Here is a 15,993-nt window from a genome sequence, read left to right on the forward strand (position 1 = left end):
TAGTATGCTTGGACGGCGAGCGGCTCCGCGGCTGGCGAACACAGTGGCGTTGGTCGCAGGGAGAGGAACCGGCGAGCGAACTAAAATATTGTCTAGATACATCTATATTAGAGATAACTAATATGTATCAGAGGGCCATTAAATTGGCCTTCTCTAATGATTGTGACTAAAGCATACTAGTACTACAAAACATTCTCTGTTAAGGAGCAATACCACGAGAAAAAACCAAAAAACATTCAAGCTACTTCATTTCCTACATGAACCATCTTTCCCTGAAATATCCTAGACACGATTAGGGATGTCTTCTTAACTTTACAAACAAACGGAATGTCACTCCAAGTCCAATAACCATATCTAATGTACATTTGGGATCACCACCCTCCACAACACCCTTTTGCTGTACAACCAATTGTCATATAAATCAGCAAACCATTGCCTCGGAACCGCTTTCCCTGGTACTAAGTGCCAAATAGTCAGGTTTGAATTTCTTTTCTTTTCCTCTTTCCAGTGATGAATGTGATATGCCAACCCAGCCATCTCAAAGGATACACAACCTATTACAACAAAATTATCTAACCTGGCTCTAATGTACCAACTGTTATCTCATGAAGCAGTTGAGCCAGCTGAAAGTGGTCCGTCTCTCAGCTGTTGTAGACAATGTTGGAGTTGCTTTTGTATCATCTCAGCAACCATTCGCAACCTTCCCTGGCCAGGTTCTCCTGCAACAGCAGCCCCATTTACAGTCTCTACTGCCCTCGCCACCTTCTGTTTACATCTTTCCCAATCTTCATGCTGCAACCAGCAAGCTCTCCCACCATGGCTCCCATTTATTACAAGGAATGATATGTGGCTACTTTCTCCAAAAGAATACCTCAGTCTCACGGATACACAATAAGGAAGCCAGGCGGCTCCGCCAGCTACGTTCATGTGAGGAATGAGAGCATGGTCAAGTACAAACGTGAGAGCAAACTCTACTGAACTGTGGGCTCTATCATGATGAATATTGCTCTTAGCTAAAGAGCTTTCTGTGTTACCATCTGAAGCTGATCCTGAGTGATTTTCCAAACAAAGCTCAATGCGAGCCCTCTGAGCAGTAGCAATGTCACCGTGAGCCTGGGAAAACCCTTTTTTCCAAGTAATCAGCTTCAAAAATTCACGCAGCACCGATATCGGTAATGTAAGCAAAGTGATAAAAGAAGCAACTCTTGAAGCATCATATGGTTCAGAGGCAACACGCCTGCTGAAATAATCACATATCTCGTTGATCTCGGCTGCTGTTAGCTCTTCCTGAGCATTGCTCTGAGCTTGCTGTTGCTGTTGCTGGTGGTGAAATCGCTTAACACTCAGAACTTGTAGAAGCAGTTGAACACGATGGACACTAACTGCAAATACATAACCTCTACAAGAAAAATACGAGAAATGAAGTGTCTGAAATATGAATTTTCAAACTTAAATTGGCAGGCAAACAAAAAAGGAAGCATTTCAGTAAACAATCAGAAGAATCAAACAATTATGTATAATACCTATTATGTGTTAACTACAAGTATTTGGGCGTAAGCAAAAATAGCATATTACCAATTAACTACTCCCTCCAATCCATAACATTTACGGAGTATTATGGATTGGAGGGAGTACAATTTTTCTACATACTTGGTCAAACTTCACATTATTTGACTTTGAAACGAACTTTTTTTTACAAAGTTATACGCCTTCTTTTCAGGAACAGGTAGATTATATTAACGGAATATAGCTAGAAAAAGGCACTATTATTCAACGAAAATAACAACAATGATTGTTGGAATGAAAATCTGATGCTAGACTTCAATTTCTGAACGAAACAACATATTAGTACTATATCTTACCCAACATAGAACCGCAGTGCAGGCTGCTCTTGATCCAAATTCAAAAGAGCACCTTCATTGTCCTTCAAAATTGACCCCAGTATCTCTTTCAGAAGTTCAGGCAACTGGGCAAACAACCATAGAACTCCAAGGTACTTAAGAATTCCTCTTAATACCTTCTTCAGAGCTGCCAACGGAACCCAACCACCACCGTAGCCACCATCATCCCCAAGCCCAATGAAGGCTGTGTTCAGCTCTCCTTTCATATGAACAGGAAGGCCAGTTCCAGGTGTTAGTCGCACAGAGGGTCCACCAATCCCTGAAGCAAGTCCTGAAGAAGATAACATGGCATTTCCTGCTCGACTCAAACTAGCTGCTACATGGTTAGCAACACCAGAAGTTGGCCTGGACATAACAACTCCAGGAGTGACGTTCAAACGATTCAGAGCAGAAGCAGATTGTGAAGCTCCAGCACTGGTATTGAAGTGTTGACCAGGCTGTGTAGCATTCATGAAAGCAGGTTCAAGAGCATTTAGACCCTGAGCAACATGCTCCATTATGAAAGGTCTAAACTGTGGGCATGGCAACGATCCACCAACTGAGGGCCCACCCTTAGGAGGGGTTGCCGGCTGTAGCCAAACCTGATCCCCAGCAAAGCAACGCATGTCAACAGAAAACTTCTTGCGATATATAATGCGTATCCAGTATGGCCCACGAAGCACGACGGATACATCAAAAGGCAGTAATGAACTAGGAACAAGTCCAGGTCCACCCCGTCCAGCAGCGGAGAGCATGGCAGCAGTGTGAAGATTTTGACCACCCAAATTGGCAGCAGCATTTGATGGGGCAGACGCATGATGCATAGTTGTTGCAGATGAACCATTTGTTAGTGGCCCCTGCGATTGGACATGATTAGTTTGCTTTGGCATTGAGCTGTATCCAGACGAAACCGTCACAGGCATCCGTGCTGGGCGAATTGCACCCCCGAGAGCAAGTAAAGGTCCTGCTGTTAGCCGAATACAATCCAAGAATGAAGCTACCTCACCACCATTCACGAAATCCTCCAAAAACTGCATTAAAATAAAATAAAAATCAATTAAACAAATAAAAAGATCAACCCTTAAGCATGCTTGACTCTGTACTTTTGTTTTTTATGTGTATATGTATAAACATGTTATGAATGAATGAAGATCAACTGCAACAGTTAATTTGACAATACATAATAGAACATGTCAAATAATAAAAGTACTACTACGTCCATTCCAAAAGAAGTGTCGCAACTTTGTCTAGATACAGATGTATCTAGACCATTTTAGTGTGGAGATACATCCGTATTTAGAAAAAGTTGTGACAATTATTTTGGAACAGAGAGAGTGCTATCTATTAAACTTTCATAAAATAAATTACACTATACAATCATGACTGTCATGTACACAACTGTCAAAAGAGAAAGAAATAAGAAATGTAGAATAGATTCTTTTCAACGGGAAACTGGAATGAACAATTCAGTATGAAGAATTGGGTTGTCAGCCTCTGAGGTATGAATGCAATTTTATCCACAGAGAAAAATTCACCTCTGTGTTTTTGATTCAGTAGGAATAAGAGGCTATGCAATGCACTTAGCAAGAACATATAGAAATGCGGGCACTAGAAATTCAGTTTTGTTTTGGAGACGGGCGCTGCAAATTATTTTTCTATTTTGTTTCAACTGCATAATGATTTAATTATTTGAAAACATACAAGTTGCAAAAATATTAGTATGAACTTCCACATGTTGAAAGATTGAGAAATCATCACTTGTATTTATCTTTTTTGAAACTTAGAGAATACTGGATACGCATTATATATCGCAAGAAGTTTTCTGTTGACATAAGAACTTAGAGTATTCTCTAAATTGAATTCTCTAAATTCAATTTAGAGAATACTAGTAACACTGACTTAGAACAATATTAGTCATAAACTTTGACACGTTAAACTCAGACATCATTTACTTGTACTCATGTATGTATATGCTCTTTTGGAACATCGTGTAAGCAAGAACAGACCTTGGTGTGTGGCCAAAGCTGGTCAGGAGAAACATGCATCGTGCAACCTTTCTTAGCGGTTTCCCATTCAACAACAAAGTGAACCATTGGCATATGGCCATAACTGAACCAAAAGCTCATTAGACCAACAGCTTCAATCCTGAATGGTTTTCCCATTTGTTCAGATAGCCTGTCAGCAGCATCACTATGGCCTTTATTAACAGACTGTAATTTTGTCCCCATGGATATCTGATTGTCATCTAGCTTATCATCGAGTTTCACACCAATCAATCTCCTCATTCCACGAGCAAATACACGTGCATTAGCAAGCCGTCGTAAATCTGAATCAAGCTTCTGAATACTATCTGTCTCAACAGTGCTATAAGTTAAAGCAACACCGTCTGCATCAAAAGAGATATGTGAATCCATCTCAGACGTGTTCGCTATGCGTACACCAACACCCCATGGTGTCGTGGTGCTTCCTCCATTGAGCTCCCAAAGTTCCCTGAAATGGGGATCGTTTATCCTAACGTCCCATGACATGCTTCCAGCCTTACCAAGGCGTAAGCATATGTGCTTCCAAGAATCATCTTGAGCGAAAGGTAACCTTAACCAAAGATTTGAAGATGGTGACCGCATGCCCACTTCTTCAACATATGGAATAGCAAGAGAATCCATCTGGGCAGTCAGTTGAGCATGCTTGATGCATAGTGAACAGTGCCTTATGACATGCAGTAGCACTGAAGCATATACAGTTGCTGGAACACAATCATTTCTTTCAGCAAGAATATTTCCATGGGCGAGGTTGGTTCCTGATTGCAAACTAGAAGAGTATGCCTGCAAAGGAAGGGAACTGTTCACTGATTCTGATATTCTTCTTCTCTTAACTGGCAGACTGGATGTCAGTCCTTGCAGTGAAGGGAGTTCTGGAAGGAGATCTGAAAGAGAGCGCTTTCGAGGTGCACAGTTAGAGCCAACGGTGATGACCTTCCCTAATCCTGTCAATTGTACAAGATGAATACATCACAATAGTATTGTGAACTTGTCAAAATTATCACGCAAGAGTTTTAATAGAATACGGAAAACTAGCTCAGTTGGTGGGGGTGAGGGTATACACCTCCGCCACCCAGGTTTGAGTCCTCTACAACTCAAATTTGGGTGCTTATTTCTTCAATGAATTAAAGTATTCTAGTTCCTCCTAGGTGATCTAGCAAGAAAAGGCTTTCCGTACCTTCAATAGTAGGTGAAGACCGAGTCAAATGAGCAGGCAACGAATTTTCGAGACGGCCTGAATATGAGCTTTGAGGAGGGTTTTGACTACTGTTAACCTTGCTTGAAGGGACAAGCGGAAGTGGTTTATTTCCATCTGCAATACCGTGCTCACTTGGAGAGCTCAATGAGCTCAGGTCATGATTGGATTTAGAGTTTGATGATTTGGTAGCAGATGAATTTCTTACAGGGTTAGAAGGGGAAAAGGCGTTTGTACTCTGCAAATGTCTCAAACTAGTAGGGAAATAGCTGTTCAAACTGACACCAGGATGAACTATTGAGGAATTATTAGCTTGGGAATGCAATAGGGCTCCATCCTGCATCGGCGAAATAGCTCTGGTGCTTTCTCCTTGAAGACCAAGTGAAAGAGAGCCCAATGAAGAAGCAGAAGGCAAACTAGAACCATGTTCACATTCGAATATCTCGTCAACAATAGACGAAAAAGATGGTGAACAAGCAGGCAGCAGCAGAAGAGGATCAACCCTATCCTGAATAGGAAGTCCATTGTCCATAATGTCATCACAGTTCTCTATACTTTGTAGGGTGTGCAGCTTCGCATCAAATAGATTTGTATCTTTTTCATACTTAATTGTTTGCATCTGCCCAACATCAATCTTATTTACCCTTGAGGCTTCTTTAGCATCAACATTTGCGTTAACCTTATTACTTGCATCAGACTGTGTCTCAAGAAGATGAAAAACAGGCCTGAAGTCCTTATCAAGTTGCATCAGAAGATAATAAGCATTTGCGCATTGAGGAAATCCCATGACCATGAAATCTGAACCATGTAATATGGCCTTTGGAATCTTTATAGTACCCTGAGACTGCTCATAAACCTGGAATAAAAACCAGAGTTTGATCACTTAGACTACTCAATGTGCGAGTAACATAGGTGGTAACATGCATGCCAGCTAGACAAAAATGATGATGTGGCAAGTAATTAAAGAGGAGAGACAATTGGGGTAACATAATATGTTACCATCACATAGCACTTCCTAATGAAAAATGACTCTAAAATGTAATAAATTAAGGTCTCTGTGTTATTAGTACACCTATGACACTAATCACTATGGAGATAGTAACATAGACTAGTCACATATGCATGGGAGTCCATCGGCTTAAGCTTAAAGCCCTATAAAACCAACATGAACTAAATAATGAAAAGCCTTCTGTTAGGCTTGGGCCTGGCCCGCTGGACGTTCAAGAGCAAGACTAAGCTTTCGAACGACCACTGGCCTTCAACATTTCTACTACAGAACCACAAGTGGTTCAGAGCTTTCCAAGAATCCTGGCTATTCCCTTGACAGGCTCACCCTCAGACTTTGTTAAACTGAACGTGGACGGTATATTGATCAATTGAATGGTTCAACTGGAGCGATAGTAAGAGATTCACATGATACTTTTGTAGCAGCAAATAACCACAAAATTGATTATGTGATCGATGCGGCTATGGCTGAAGCAATAGTTCTGCGTCAGGGTCTTTCACTTGGCACTGGGATGTGGCCGTGTCATTGTTAATTCTGACAGCAAGGAGGTCACTGAAGTGATGAAGGCGGGAGGCCAGTCGCTTGGCCCGGCTGCTATTATTTATGAAGAATGTTACCCGCATGGCGCAAGACTTCTCACATGTCATCTTCGAGCACTGCCCTCAGGAAGCAAACGAGGCTGCACATCAATTAGCTAGCTACACACGTAGAGCACCTACGAGTGTTTGGTTTGATACCTCTCCTGAATGTTTAGTTCAAATCCTTTTAGATGATGTAGCTCTTCTCATTACTAGCTAATAAAACTCGTTTGAAGTTCAAAAAAGGGTGGGTGCTTAGACACTGTCGCAGGGAGCTAGGGCTGGAGAACCATACCCGCAGGTGTTGGGACGAGAGGGCAAAGAGAAGTAGACAACACTCTACTTCCTCCAGGTAAACATCCTAAACTCCATAGACCTTACAAATTTGCTGCTATGCTTTTCTTCATCATGCCGCCAGACTGGAGTCCGCTGTCTTGCTGACTAATGACAACGCTTGTACATTGTACCCCAATGAGTCTATGACACTAACAGTATTGCCAAGATATACATTGGAGTAATTATGTACACGCACTTACAATGGTATGCACTTTATAAACATGTTTTCCCGTAAGAGCAATCCTTCAAGTGGGGTAAAGAGAATGGGAAACTGGAAGCGGGGGAATGTGCTGGAACCAGAATGGTCCTCTATTGATGTTTTATACAAAGCCGTTTCTTCTGAACTCTATCTGATACGGCTATGGTGCAGATGCCTTGCAATGATATAGATTGAGACTTAAATTACTACGAGTTCATTTATTTAAGTTATAGAAATACAACAAATATTACTACGTATTTTCATGAGAAACGAACGCATGATTCTGATATTATCACATGCCCAATCTGGACATTTATAGATTAAAGTGGCAAAAGTGCAACTGCACACATCTCACGGTGACATTGTCTTGCATATAGATTATAAATTATAATGATGCTGCATCTGCTAATAAAATTCAGAAATAAATATATTAGGACATGGATCAAGACAGATGACTACCTTAAGGCCAAAAAAACTTCCAGTAGCTGCAAGTAGATGGAGGATGCTCCTTGTCCTTAAGCTTGAGAAAACCTCAGTCGCTGTGGTACTGCCTTTATTTAGAGCTTCTTCCCAATCCAGCAGTGCGGTAGGGGGTAAGATATTTTTTGGTGATTGTAGGAGGAAACGACCACTCCTATTAAAGAGAGAAATGAGTTGCAATACTATGAAACTGAAAAAGGCCAGACTGTTTTTGGATTATATCACAAGGCCTAAGCATAAATGTATCACCACCGTAAACTTATCTAGCATTCAGCGGATCGTGCTTTACAGTTATAATTGATTCCTACACTGAAGGCTCTGGATTCTGGAGAGATACATGGGACCATACTTATTTAAGAAGCATTTTGTAGCACTTTTTTACGAGATTGGAGGGTCTATCATGAATATGTCAGAAGCACGGATAGCCGGAAGACTGAGGATATGCCACTTGCCGTCATTTATCTGCTGGACCTGATCCCAAGTAGGAAGATAATCTGAGGCTTACTTGGAAGTTGGAACTAAGGTTGATTTTTATTGCTTAATCAAAACGATATGACTGATCTCTTTTTACAGAAGGGAGTCAGTCCTAACAGCCAAACCAAATAGATGGAAACTAATCCTGTCTAACCCTATCTTAGATTAAAGAAAACACCACAGCTAATAGTGATTTTTTTAAATGGTGTGTGCCTGACTTGATAGGTTTGTGTGCCTCAAGGTGAACACCCACCCCGATGACAGATGAACAGTGTGATCTCAGGCAACCTATAGGTATGAAGTGTCATCTTACAAGCTAACAACATGAGGCAAGGAAGAACCTACTACATTGTGGATTTACAAGTGAAAAGATTATTTCCTAAACGAAAGTGATTAAAGACTAGTCACTAGGTATAGCCAATAAGTTAATTCATAACAACACCGGTAGTGAAAAGTGCTGTCCAACCTGATGTTTACTCCAAGACCAATATATGCTTGCCCATATGCCCTCACTTGAAGCACTTCATTTCCACAAAATTCCGCAAGGCCTGTTTTCTCTACTTTCTGCACTTACCAGCATGTCAGGTACTATACATGTCAGCAAACTAACAACATAATTTCTTCTAGCAAGTGAAGCTTTGGAAACATGGACAATACAATTATTATGAAATCCAAACACAGGAATTTCACTATAGTCTTCTCAAACTATACAAACAGGGAAATAATGAAATACATCTTAGGCATCTCCAATTGCAAACGCAGAAACGTTTAGCTTCAAGACCTCATGGGTCAATACAATACCGACAAAGTCACATATCAGCGATAGTACAACTAAAGGGTATGGCTTTCAACAACGATGAAATAATTACCACTGCAATTTATTCATTCAAGTCTTTGAAAACTTTAATTATGCATAAACTTCACTATTTAAAATTTGAAAATACACATGAGTTGTCCGTTTTATAGTTTATATACAAGAAAGTGTCCCAGACTTGGCCGTAAATTCAACTGTGTGCCCAATTCAATTGGACAAAAAGTAAGCCCAAGAAATAAGGCATCATAAGATTTCTAGAAATATGAACAGGAAAGTGTCAGCCAAACTTTTAGGTCGAACATAATGAAATTATGACATAAATAGTTGAACATACATTCAGATTGTATACACGCTAAGGTACAGTCTACTACAGTATTCATATATTTTAAGTTTTCAACAATTCACACAGCTTGAACAGTGTCTATAAGTTTTGTAAGTGACATGGTAATATAATGGGTGAGTCCAGGGACGTGCATATTCACAGATTGTACAAGATTCTAACATAATATTTTGTATCATTACCTTATGTGGTGCCTTCGCTAAGTTTACATCTCGTTTCAGGATAACATCTTCAGGTGACTGGGAAATTTGCACATTTTTGCACAGTTGTCTCTGAATATCAAGAAGACGTGTGTGCCTATTGCAAGCAATTGCTTTTAAAATGACTTTCTCAACATCAATGCAGCACAGATCAAGAGAAAGAGTAGCTTCTTTATCTGTCAAAGGATCAAGTATAAATGAACTATGCTGACATTTTATCTGCATGTCTTGCCCTTGCCCTGCCTCAATTTTGATAAACGGGGATAAATCGGATTCTGCTGGGACACTACTTTTTTCATCTAACCAGTAATTCAATTTCAGTACAGAACCACTTAAATCCAATTCCCCGTCTAGAGCAAGCTGCATCAGAGCGGCATTTCCGATTTGTCCAGAGGTGCTGTCTGTGGTAAGTTCACATCTTATTGCTTCTTTCCACCTTCCCTGATGAAGAACGCAAGCCTGCCTAATAACAGTAATCATAGCAAGTTGAATGCTGAACTCATGAAGTCTAGCATACAGCACAGAGAAGGGATTCTCAGAAACAGCCATTCTTCTTTCTATATCATCACCAAGAGTAAATCTCCTTCTTTCTTCAAGCTTAATAGGGCCGCTTTTCTCACCAACAAGCAACTCCATGTGCAATATCCTCCATAAATCTAGGTTACCACGGTAACCTAATGTAAGAAGAACTTTAAATTCTCCATCAATATGAAAAACAGCTATTCCATCTGTTACTGAAACCTTAGATACTTCTTTGGGTCTTGGAGTCACAAGTAGTTTGTAGCGCACACTGGTGTCCAACTTCTGCAAAGCATGTTTTTCTTCAGCTGGGGACAGTTTATTCTGTCTCCCTATGTCTTCTATACATCTTGGCAACCTCTGATAACTGCCTGTAAGCATAATCTCTAAAGCAGAAGGAACATCAAATGTAGGAGCTCGTGCTTGTTGTAACCCCTCATGCATAAAGAACAGTGAATCAGCTGTTTGAGTGAAGCATGTTTCATGGCTGGAAAGAGTCGATCCAAGTTGCTGACAGTACTGAACCAAAGGAACCTGCATAAATGAAAGGTAAATTAATTACAAAATTGTAATGAAAAAAAATCACAGCATGAAGTTTCCAAGACAAAAATTCCTTGTTCTAGTGCGAGCCAAACGTGGAACGATGAAAGAGCACTTTAGTTTAGGATGATATCAATAGAAAAACTGCAAATGCTTTCTACTGTGCAAGGGCGCAATAAAAACACAAGTTTCTTCTGAATAATAGCATGTGTGCCTTAATTTAAACTATTCTTTCGTAATTTTGCGACAATAAAGTTTCCAAGAGAACAATTCCTTGTTCTAGTGCGAACTAAACGTGGAACGATGAAAGAGCACTTTAGTTTAGGATGATATCAATAGAAAAACTGAAAATGATTTCAGGAAGAAATGTATAAATGTTCAATAAACCTTAATGGTTTCATGTTCGAACGCTACTGTGCAAGGGCGCAATAAAAACAGAAGTTTCTTGTGAATAATAGCATGTGTGCCTTAATTTTAAACTGCTCTGTCTTAATATATTGTTGCCTTGTTGGTAAGTAATATCTACCTCTCCCCTCTTCTAGAGGAAGATTATAGATCGGAAATTAACTTGAAAACTTACATGGATATTATATCACTAAATTGAAGGGCTGGAGTTCAAATTATATATCAGACACATTTTGGTTCCCTGTCCTGTATGAAATGGTTTGCATGGTTGCGCCCCTCCATTATTTTGCATTGGACAGTACATATGCCCCCCAACAAATAATTTACAACAGTATTACTGGCAGGGAAGCAAATTTCAAAAACATACTGCATATCTGACTGAAAATTATCTAGTAGCTGGATATATGTGAATGTTTTGGGGTGTAAATGGACTTATTCGTGTTTGAATTTTGAATTCAATGGCAAGAGCCAGAAAACCCTAAGACATGCATGATTTTTTCACAAAATAGACTCTCGGGTTATTGGGCGAATATAAGCAAGAAGAATTAGCCAACCAAATGAAGTGCCAAATAATTTAGTCAAGGATCACGGAGCAAATAATCCAAATACAGCAGTACTAATTTCATTACAAACCATATGATATGACCATGAGAATAATATGGCATGAAAAACCTAGCTAATACTCCCTGTCACTCAATGCCGGTATGTCACTTTCCAGTGTGTGCAGTTAAAAAGGTTTGTTATTGTACATCATCCTTGTCTGAGCCACACAAGGAAGGTGGAAAACCTTTGAAATGCAGAGTAGACCCTAAGTGCATTTTTTTTCACTAGCACCTGCTAGAGCACACCACCAAAGCACCAGAAGTACAAAAAATATATTCGTCCAAACCATATATATTTCTAGGTTCAACCAACATTATACTATCATATAGTTCAAAGCATCACCAAAAAAAAAAAGAATAACCAGCAACATCGAAGAGAATCATTGTCAGATGACTCAACAGCACCAGCTAGACTACTCCCTACATTGCAACGAACACATCTTAAAAATGATCTGGGATGCACTTGCTCAATCCAGGCAGCTGAGAGATCGCCAAATTCAGCAAATAGTGATACTGCACGAGCGCAAGGCTGAGCTGCGAGTCACACATTGACACATTTGTGTTGGAAATGTTTGACCAAATAAGCTAGTGCCTGGTTCATAGCCAAATGTTGTCAGTCTTGGCGTGCGAAACTTAGCCCACCGCTTGTCACACCCTCATGTGTGCTAAATTTTGCAGCAGTTGTGCAAACAATTTGGCAGCCACAAAATGTGTGGCGTAAACAGTTGGCCTCAAACTGTTGTGGGAGTGTGGGTGTACCAACTAAACAGCCCCTAGATTCAGAAATCCACCTATCCAATTCACCACACTAGTGTGGCAATAAGGCTGCTAGCTAGGGCAGGAAGTAAAGGGCCTACTCGCAAGCAACACAGACCTGCTGACACCACTTGGCGAGGACATGGAGGCGGAGCATGCGCTGGCGGGTGCGGGCGATGAATTTGAGAAGGTCGATCTTCTTCTCGGAGTCGGACCGCTGCCGCCCACCGCCATAGGCGCCCTTCCCCTCCGACTCCGCCTGCGACTTCTCCACCAGCTCCCGCAACGCCAGGTACGACTCCTCCGCCGCCCGCCGAACCACGGAGCCCAGCTCCACCGTCTGCTGCCCCAGCTCCCCCGCCATCGCCGCGGCTAGGGTTTCCGCCACAGCTTCGGCTCCCGCGACTACGGTTTCGGGAGGAGATCAAGAGCGTCGTTGTGTAGCGGCCTGGAGGATGGGGAGGGGGGGGCTTCGGTTGAGGTAGGCGGACGATACCGCCGGCGACGAATCGGCGGCGGCGGCAGCCCGCGCGGGGTGGGATCGAAGCTTTTCGCTTCTGCGCTGGGTCGGGCCAGAACAGAGCGTGCGACCACGCCTAAAGTCCACTGGATGACGAGGTCCCGGGTATATATTGGCCGTCGATCAAGGAACCGACGGCTAGATGCAGACACGGCGCAGGCCGCAACCTCCTCCCTGCTGCTTCTCGCACCGTCATAGACAAGCAGCATGCCATCATTTGCTAGTGGAAATGAACAAACGTGTGAAGAAAAAGCTTTTTTTCCCTATTTTGATAGGAGAATCTTCGCGGTCAATCTGCGACAACTAATATATAACACAGAAAGTATATGATATATAATAAAAATATTTGAAAAGTTCTTTTCCATGTATTTGCCCTCCCTTTCCTCACTATGCGCAGAAAATCCATCATGTTAACAGTATAATAAAATTTCTACCAATTTCTTTCCTAAAAGCGGGCTCATCTTAAAATTTCCATATAAAGATTGTAAGATCTTTAATATCGAATGTCCTTTTCCCTCCTTTCACTACATTCCTACACCCCAAACCTCGATTCTTCTCCTCTTTGCTCCATGAATCTGCAAATCGTGTTGGTGGTGTTTCTTTTTCTCTTGCTTATACGGATCGCACACCCGCTAGCCTCAAAACTATCCATATCTTTGTTTGATCATACAGAATTTCACCCAAGAGGAAGCATGACAATCAAAGGAGAAAATTCCGAGGAAGAGTTTTGGGGTGCGACAATCACCTCGTGAGAAGTTAAGTTGCGGCGGGGATCGCAATCCTTCCCGATGTTGTAGTACTTGTCCATGTCATCCGATGTTGATGCCTCCGAGTGCGGAATTTGTAGGAAGATGGGCTTCTTCTATTCTCGTGGGAGCGGTCTTATAAGTTGTATCTGACTTTTCCAGCCTCAGTGTATATAGATGCAAATAAATACGTGAGAGCGCGCACAAAGACAAATATATTTATTCCTCCAGATAGGACCTTCTTGTTGTATATTGTGACGGGTTACGCACTCACAGCATACTCTTTTTGTGTGTCTTTTGAGCAAAAAACAATACCACTAATAATGCAATGGTGGACCGAGCAAGTCATTCAACAAAGTTGATTATGGAACCTAAATTTTCACCGAAGCCCATTGTAAAAACAGCACCATAAATTTATGCAACAAATTTAGAAGAAAAAAACATGGTCAAACACGGGCGGACCTGCACCCAAGGCAGCACGTGCTGCGGGCTTGGGCTTGGACTTAGGCCCAAAGCTGCGGTAAATATTCGTTAAATTTTGGAAATATTTATGTAAAATAATAGCTCAATGCCTACATACAAGGTCTAGCCCGAGGCATGGCGCATTGTCGATTCGCCCCTATGGTCAAGATAAATTAAATAAATAAAACCAAAACATAGATCACAAAAACCTTACTCAATATATCCTCTTTTAAACGAACTCTCGGAGAATATGAGCATGATGGTGATGGAAACACATTTGTATATGTGACATGGAAATAAAATACAACATTTAACTTTCCTAAAATTCACAAAAATATTACAACAAAATAGATGGTGTATCATGTACCTATAGTGGTGGGGACTAAATCATGGGCCTCTTTTGCACTTATGAGATTTATGGAAAACATTAATAGGGACTTTCATATCCACAACATCAAGATTTTGAGAAAGAGACGAGGAAATCATCCCTACAAATCTTAAATCCAACAAGAGTGACCCTAATTTTAGGTAGCATATCAAGTCCCATCATAACAATGAGCCAACATAGAGGTGGTTGATCTACATATCAACACTCCATTTTGCAGCGGCCAAAACAAAAAAAGGCACAACAAACATAATCAGCTAAAAATTGGTGTTTGTTCTTCCGCTCTCAAATCTCAAACTATCCTAGCTCCAACGTAGAGGTGGACCTTACTCTTGTCAAAGTAATCATAGCCACTCACTTATAGCGGATACTTGGTTCATAGCCGGGCAAAATCTAGTGATTGTTCTCCCTCTCTAAACCATTCTAGCTCCAACCTAAAATAATGGTTATACTTTATTTTGTGGCGCACCCAGGCGTACGTTCCCCCGGGTTTCGCAACGATAAGTATTTTGTAGAACGTTGCGACTACTGTAAGAGTGAAGAACAAACAACATTGCCCTACTGCCCTTGGGGGCAGCGGCCCGTTGCCCCTTCTTCTTCATTGGACTTGGTGCTAGTGTGGACCCAATTCCTATCTCTTACGCGTTCCCCGCGACGCCGGTTTCAGCTGATCCAGATCACCAGGTGCTAGAGAATATCGAACCGCTCTCTGCCAAGCCTGGAGCGCCTCCGGCCTCTCGAGTCCGGAAGACTCCCGCAGCCGATGCTGGTCCTAGCGGCGCGCCAACCTCCAAGCGCCGGAAGGCTTCTGGTACCGGTCCCACGCAGGAGAAGAAGCAGAAGGCTATTCCCACCTCCTCCGGGTAAGTTCCGTTGATGTTCTTTTTCCGGTTTAAGCTTGTGCATCTGATATCTTTTGCAGCTAACATCCATCTTTTCTCATTTCTCAGTGCCCCTCTCGAACTCAACCGGAGCGCCCCTGGCATGACCCGGAAGGCTCCCAAGGATACCGGGAAAGCTCAAGATACTAGTGAAGAAGAAGACCCCTTCGTGGTGCCCAGTCCTTCTAAGGACAAGCACCGCGCCCCTCGCGAAAGTTCGGCACACTCTGGTGCCGGCAAGACTCCTTCTTCCCTTCGGGAACCCATTGCAAGTGAGGGGAACACGGCCCCAGAAAACGAAGATCACCGCGCCGAGTGGAATTTTACCTCGCCCCCAGAATCAGAGAATCCCGGCACCAGCAACATGGGCGCTGGTTTAGATCAAGCCGGGCGCCCGGAACCTTTAGTGGTACCGCCCGTCCCTGAGAAAACTGTTGAAGTACCAACCGGTTCACCGAAGAAGACTTCCTCCTCTGCACCGTCGGAAGGCTCCCAGCCTGCCTCTCCTACCAAAGGTTCGCGTGCACCAACACCGCCGGTATCCTCTAAGAACAAGCCTCCTTCTGCTTCTGTTGCTGGTGGAAAGAAGGTGTCAACCCGGAAAGCTCCCGCTGTTACTCCGGAACAGCTTACCGG

General features: G+C 42.1%; 1 protein-coding gene across 1 annotated transcript; it reads right to left on the reverse strand.

Annotated features, from left to right (window-relative positions):
- Window positions 1-222: 222 nt before the first annotated feature.
- LOC124652185 (mediator of RNA polymerase II transcription subunit 14-like) lies at window positions 223-12,918 on the reverse strand. The gene is made up of 8 exons (XM_047191204.1): window positions 12,482-12,918; window positions 9,524-10,594; window positions 8,654-8,751; window positions 7,693-7,867; window positions 5,097-5,970; window positions 3,887-4,863; window positions 1,863-2,911; window positions 223-1,399 (listed from the first exon to the last, which is right to left on the reverse strand). The coding sequence occupies exons 1-8, from the start codon at window positions 12,725-12,727 to the stop codon at window positions 604-606; spliced, it is 5,286 nt and encodes a 1,761-aa protein (XP_047047160.1). The 5' UTR covers window positions 12,728-12,918; the 3' UTR covers window positions 223-603.
- Window positions 12,919-15,993: the final 3,075 nt, after the last annotated feature.

This window comes from Lolium rigidum, chromosome 5 (assembly GCF_022539505.1).
Source record: "Lolium rigidum isolate FL_2022 chromosome 5, APGP_CSIRO_Lrig_0.1, whole genome shotgun sequence".
Taxonomy (NCBI): domain Eukaryota; kingdom Viridiplantae; phylum Streptophyta; class Magnoliopsida; order Poales; family Poaceae; genus Lolium; species Lolium rigidum.

Coding starts and splice junctions, on each gene's coding strand:
- LOC124652185 (XM_047191204.1), bottom strand. CDS start 12,727: ATGGCGGGGGAGCTGGGGCAGCAGACGGTGGAGCTGGGCTCCGTGGTT. Junction 8,752..9,523: donor TAGCGAAGGCACCACATAAG/GTAATGATACAA, acceptor TGGTAAGTGCAG/AAAGTAGAGAAAACAGGCCT. Junction 4,864..5,096: donor GTCTTCACCTACTATTGAAG/GTACGGAAAGCC, acceptor TACAATTGACAG/GATTAGGGAAGGTCATCACC.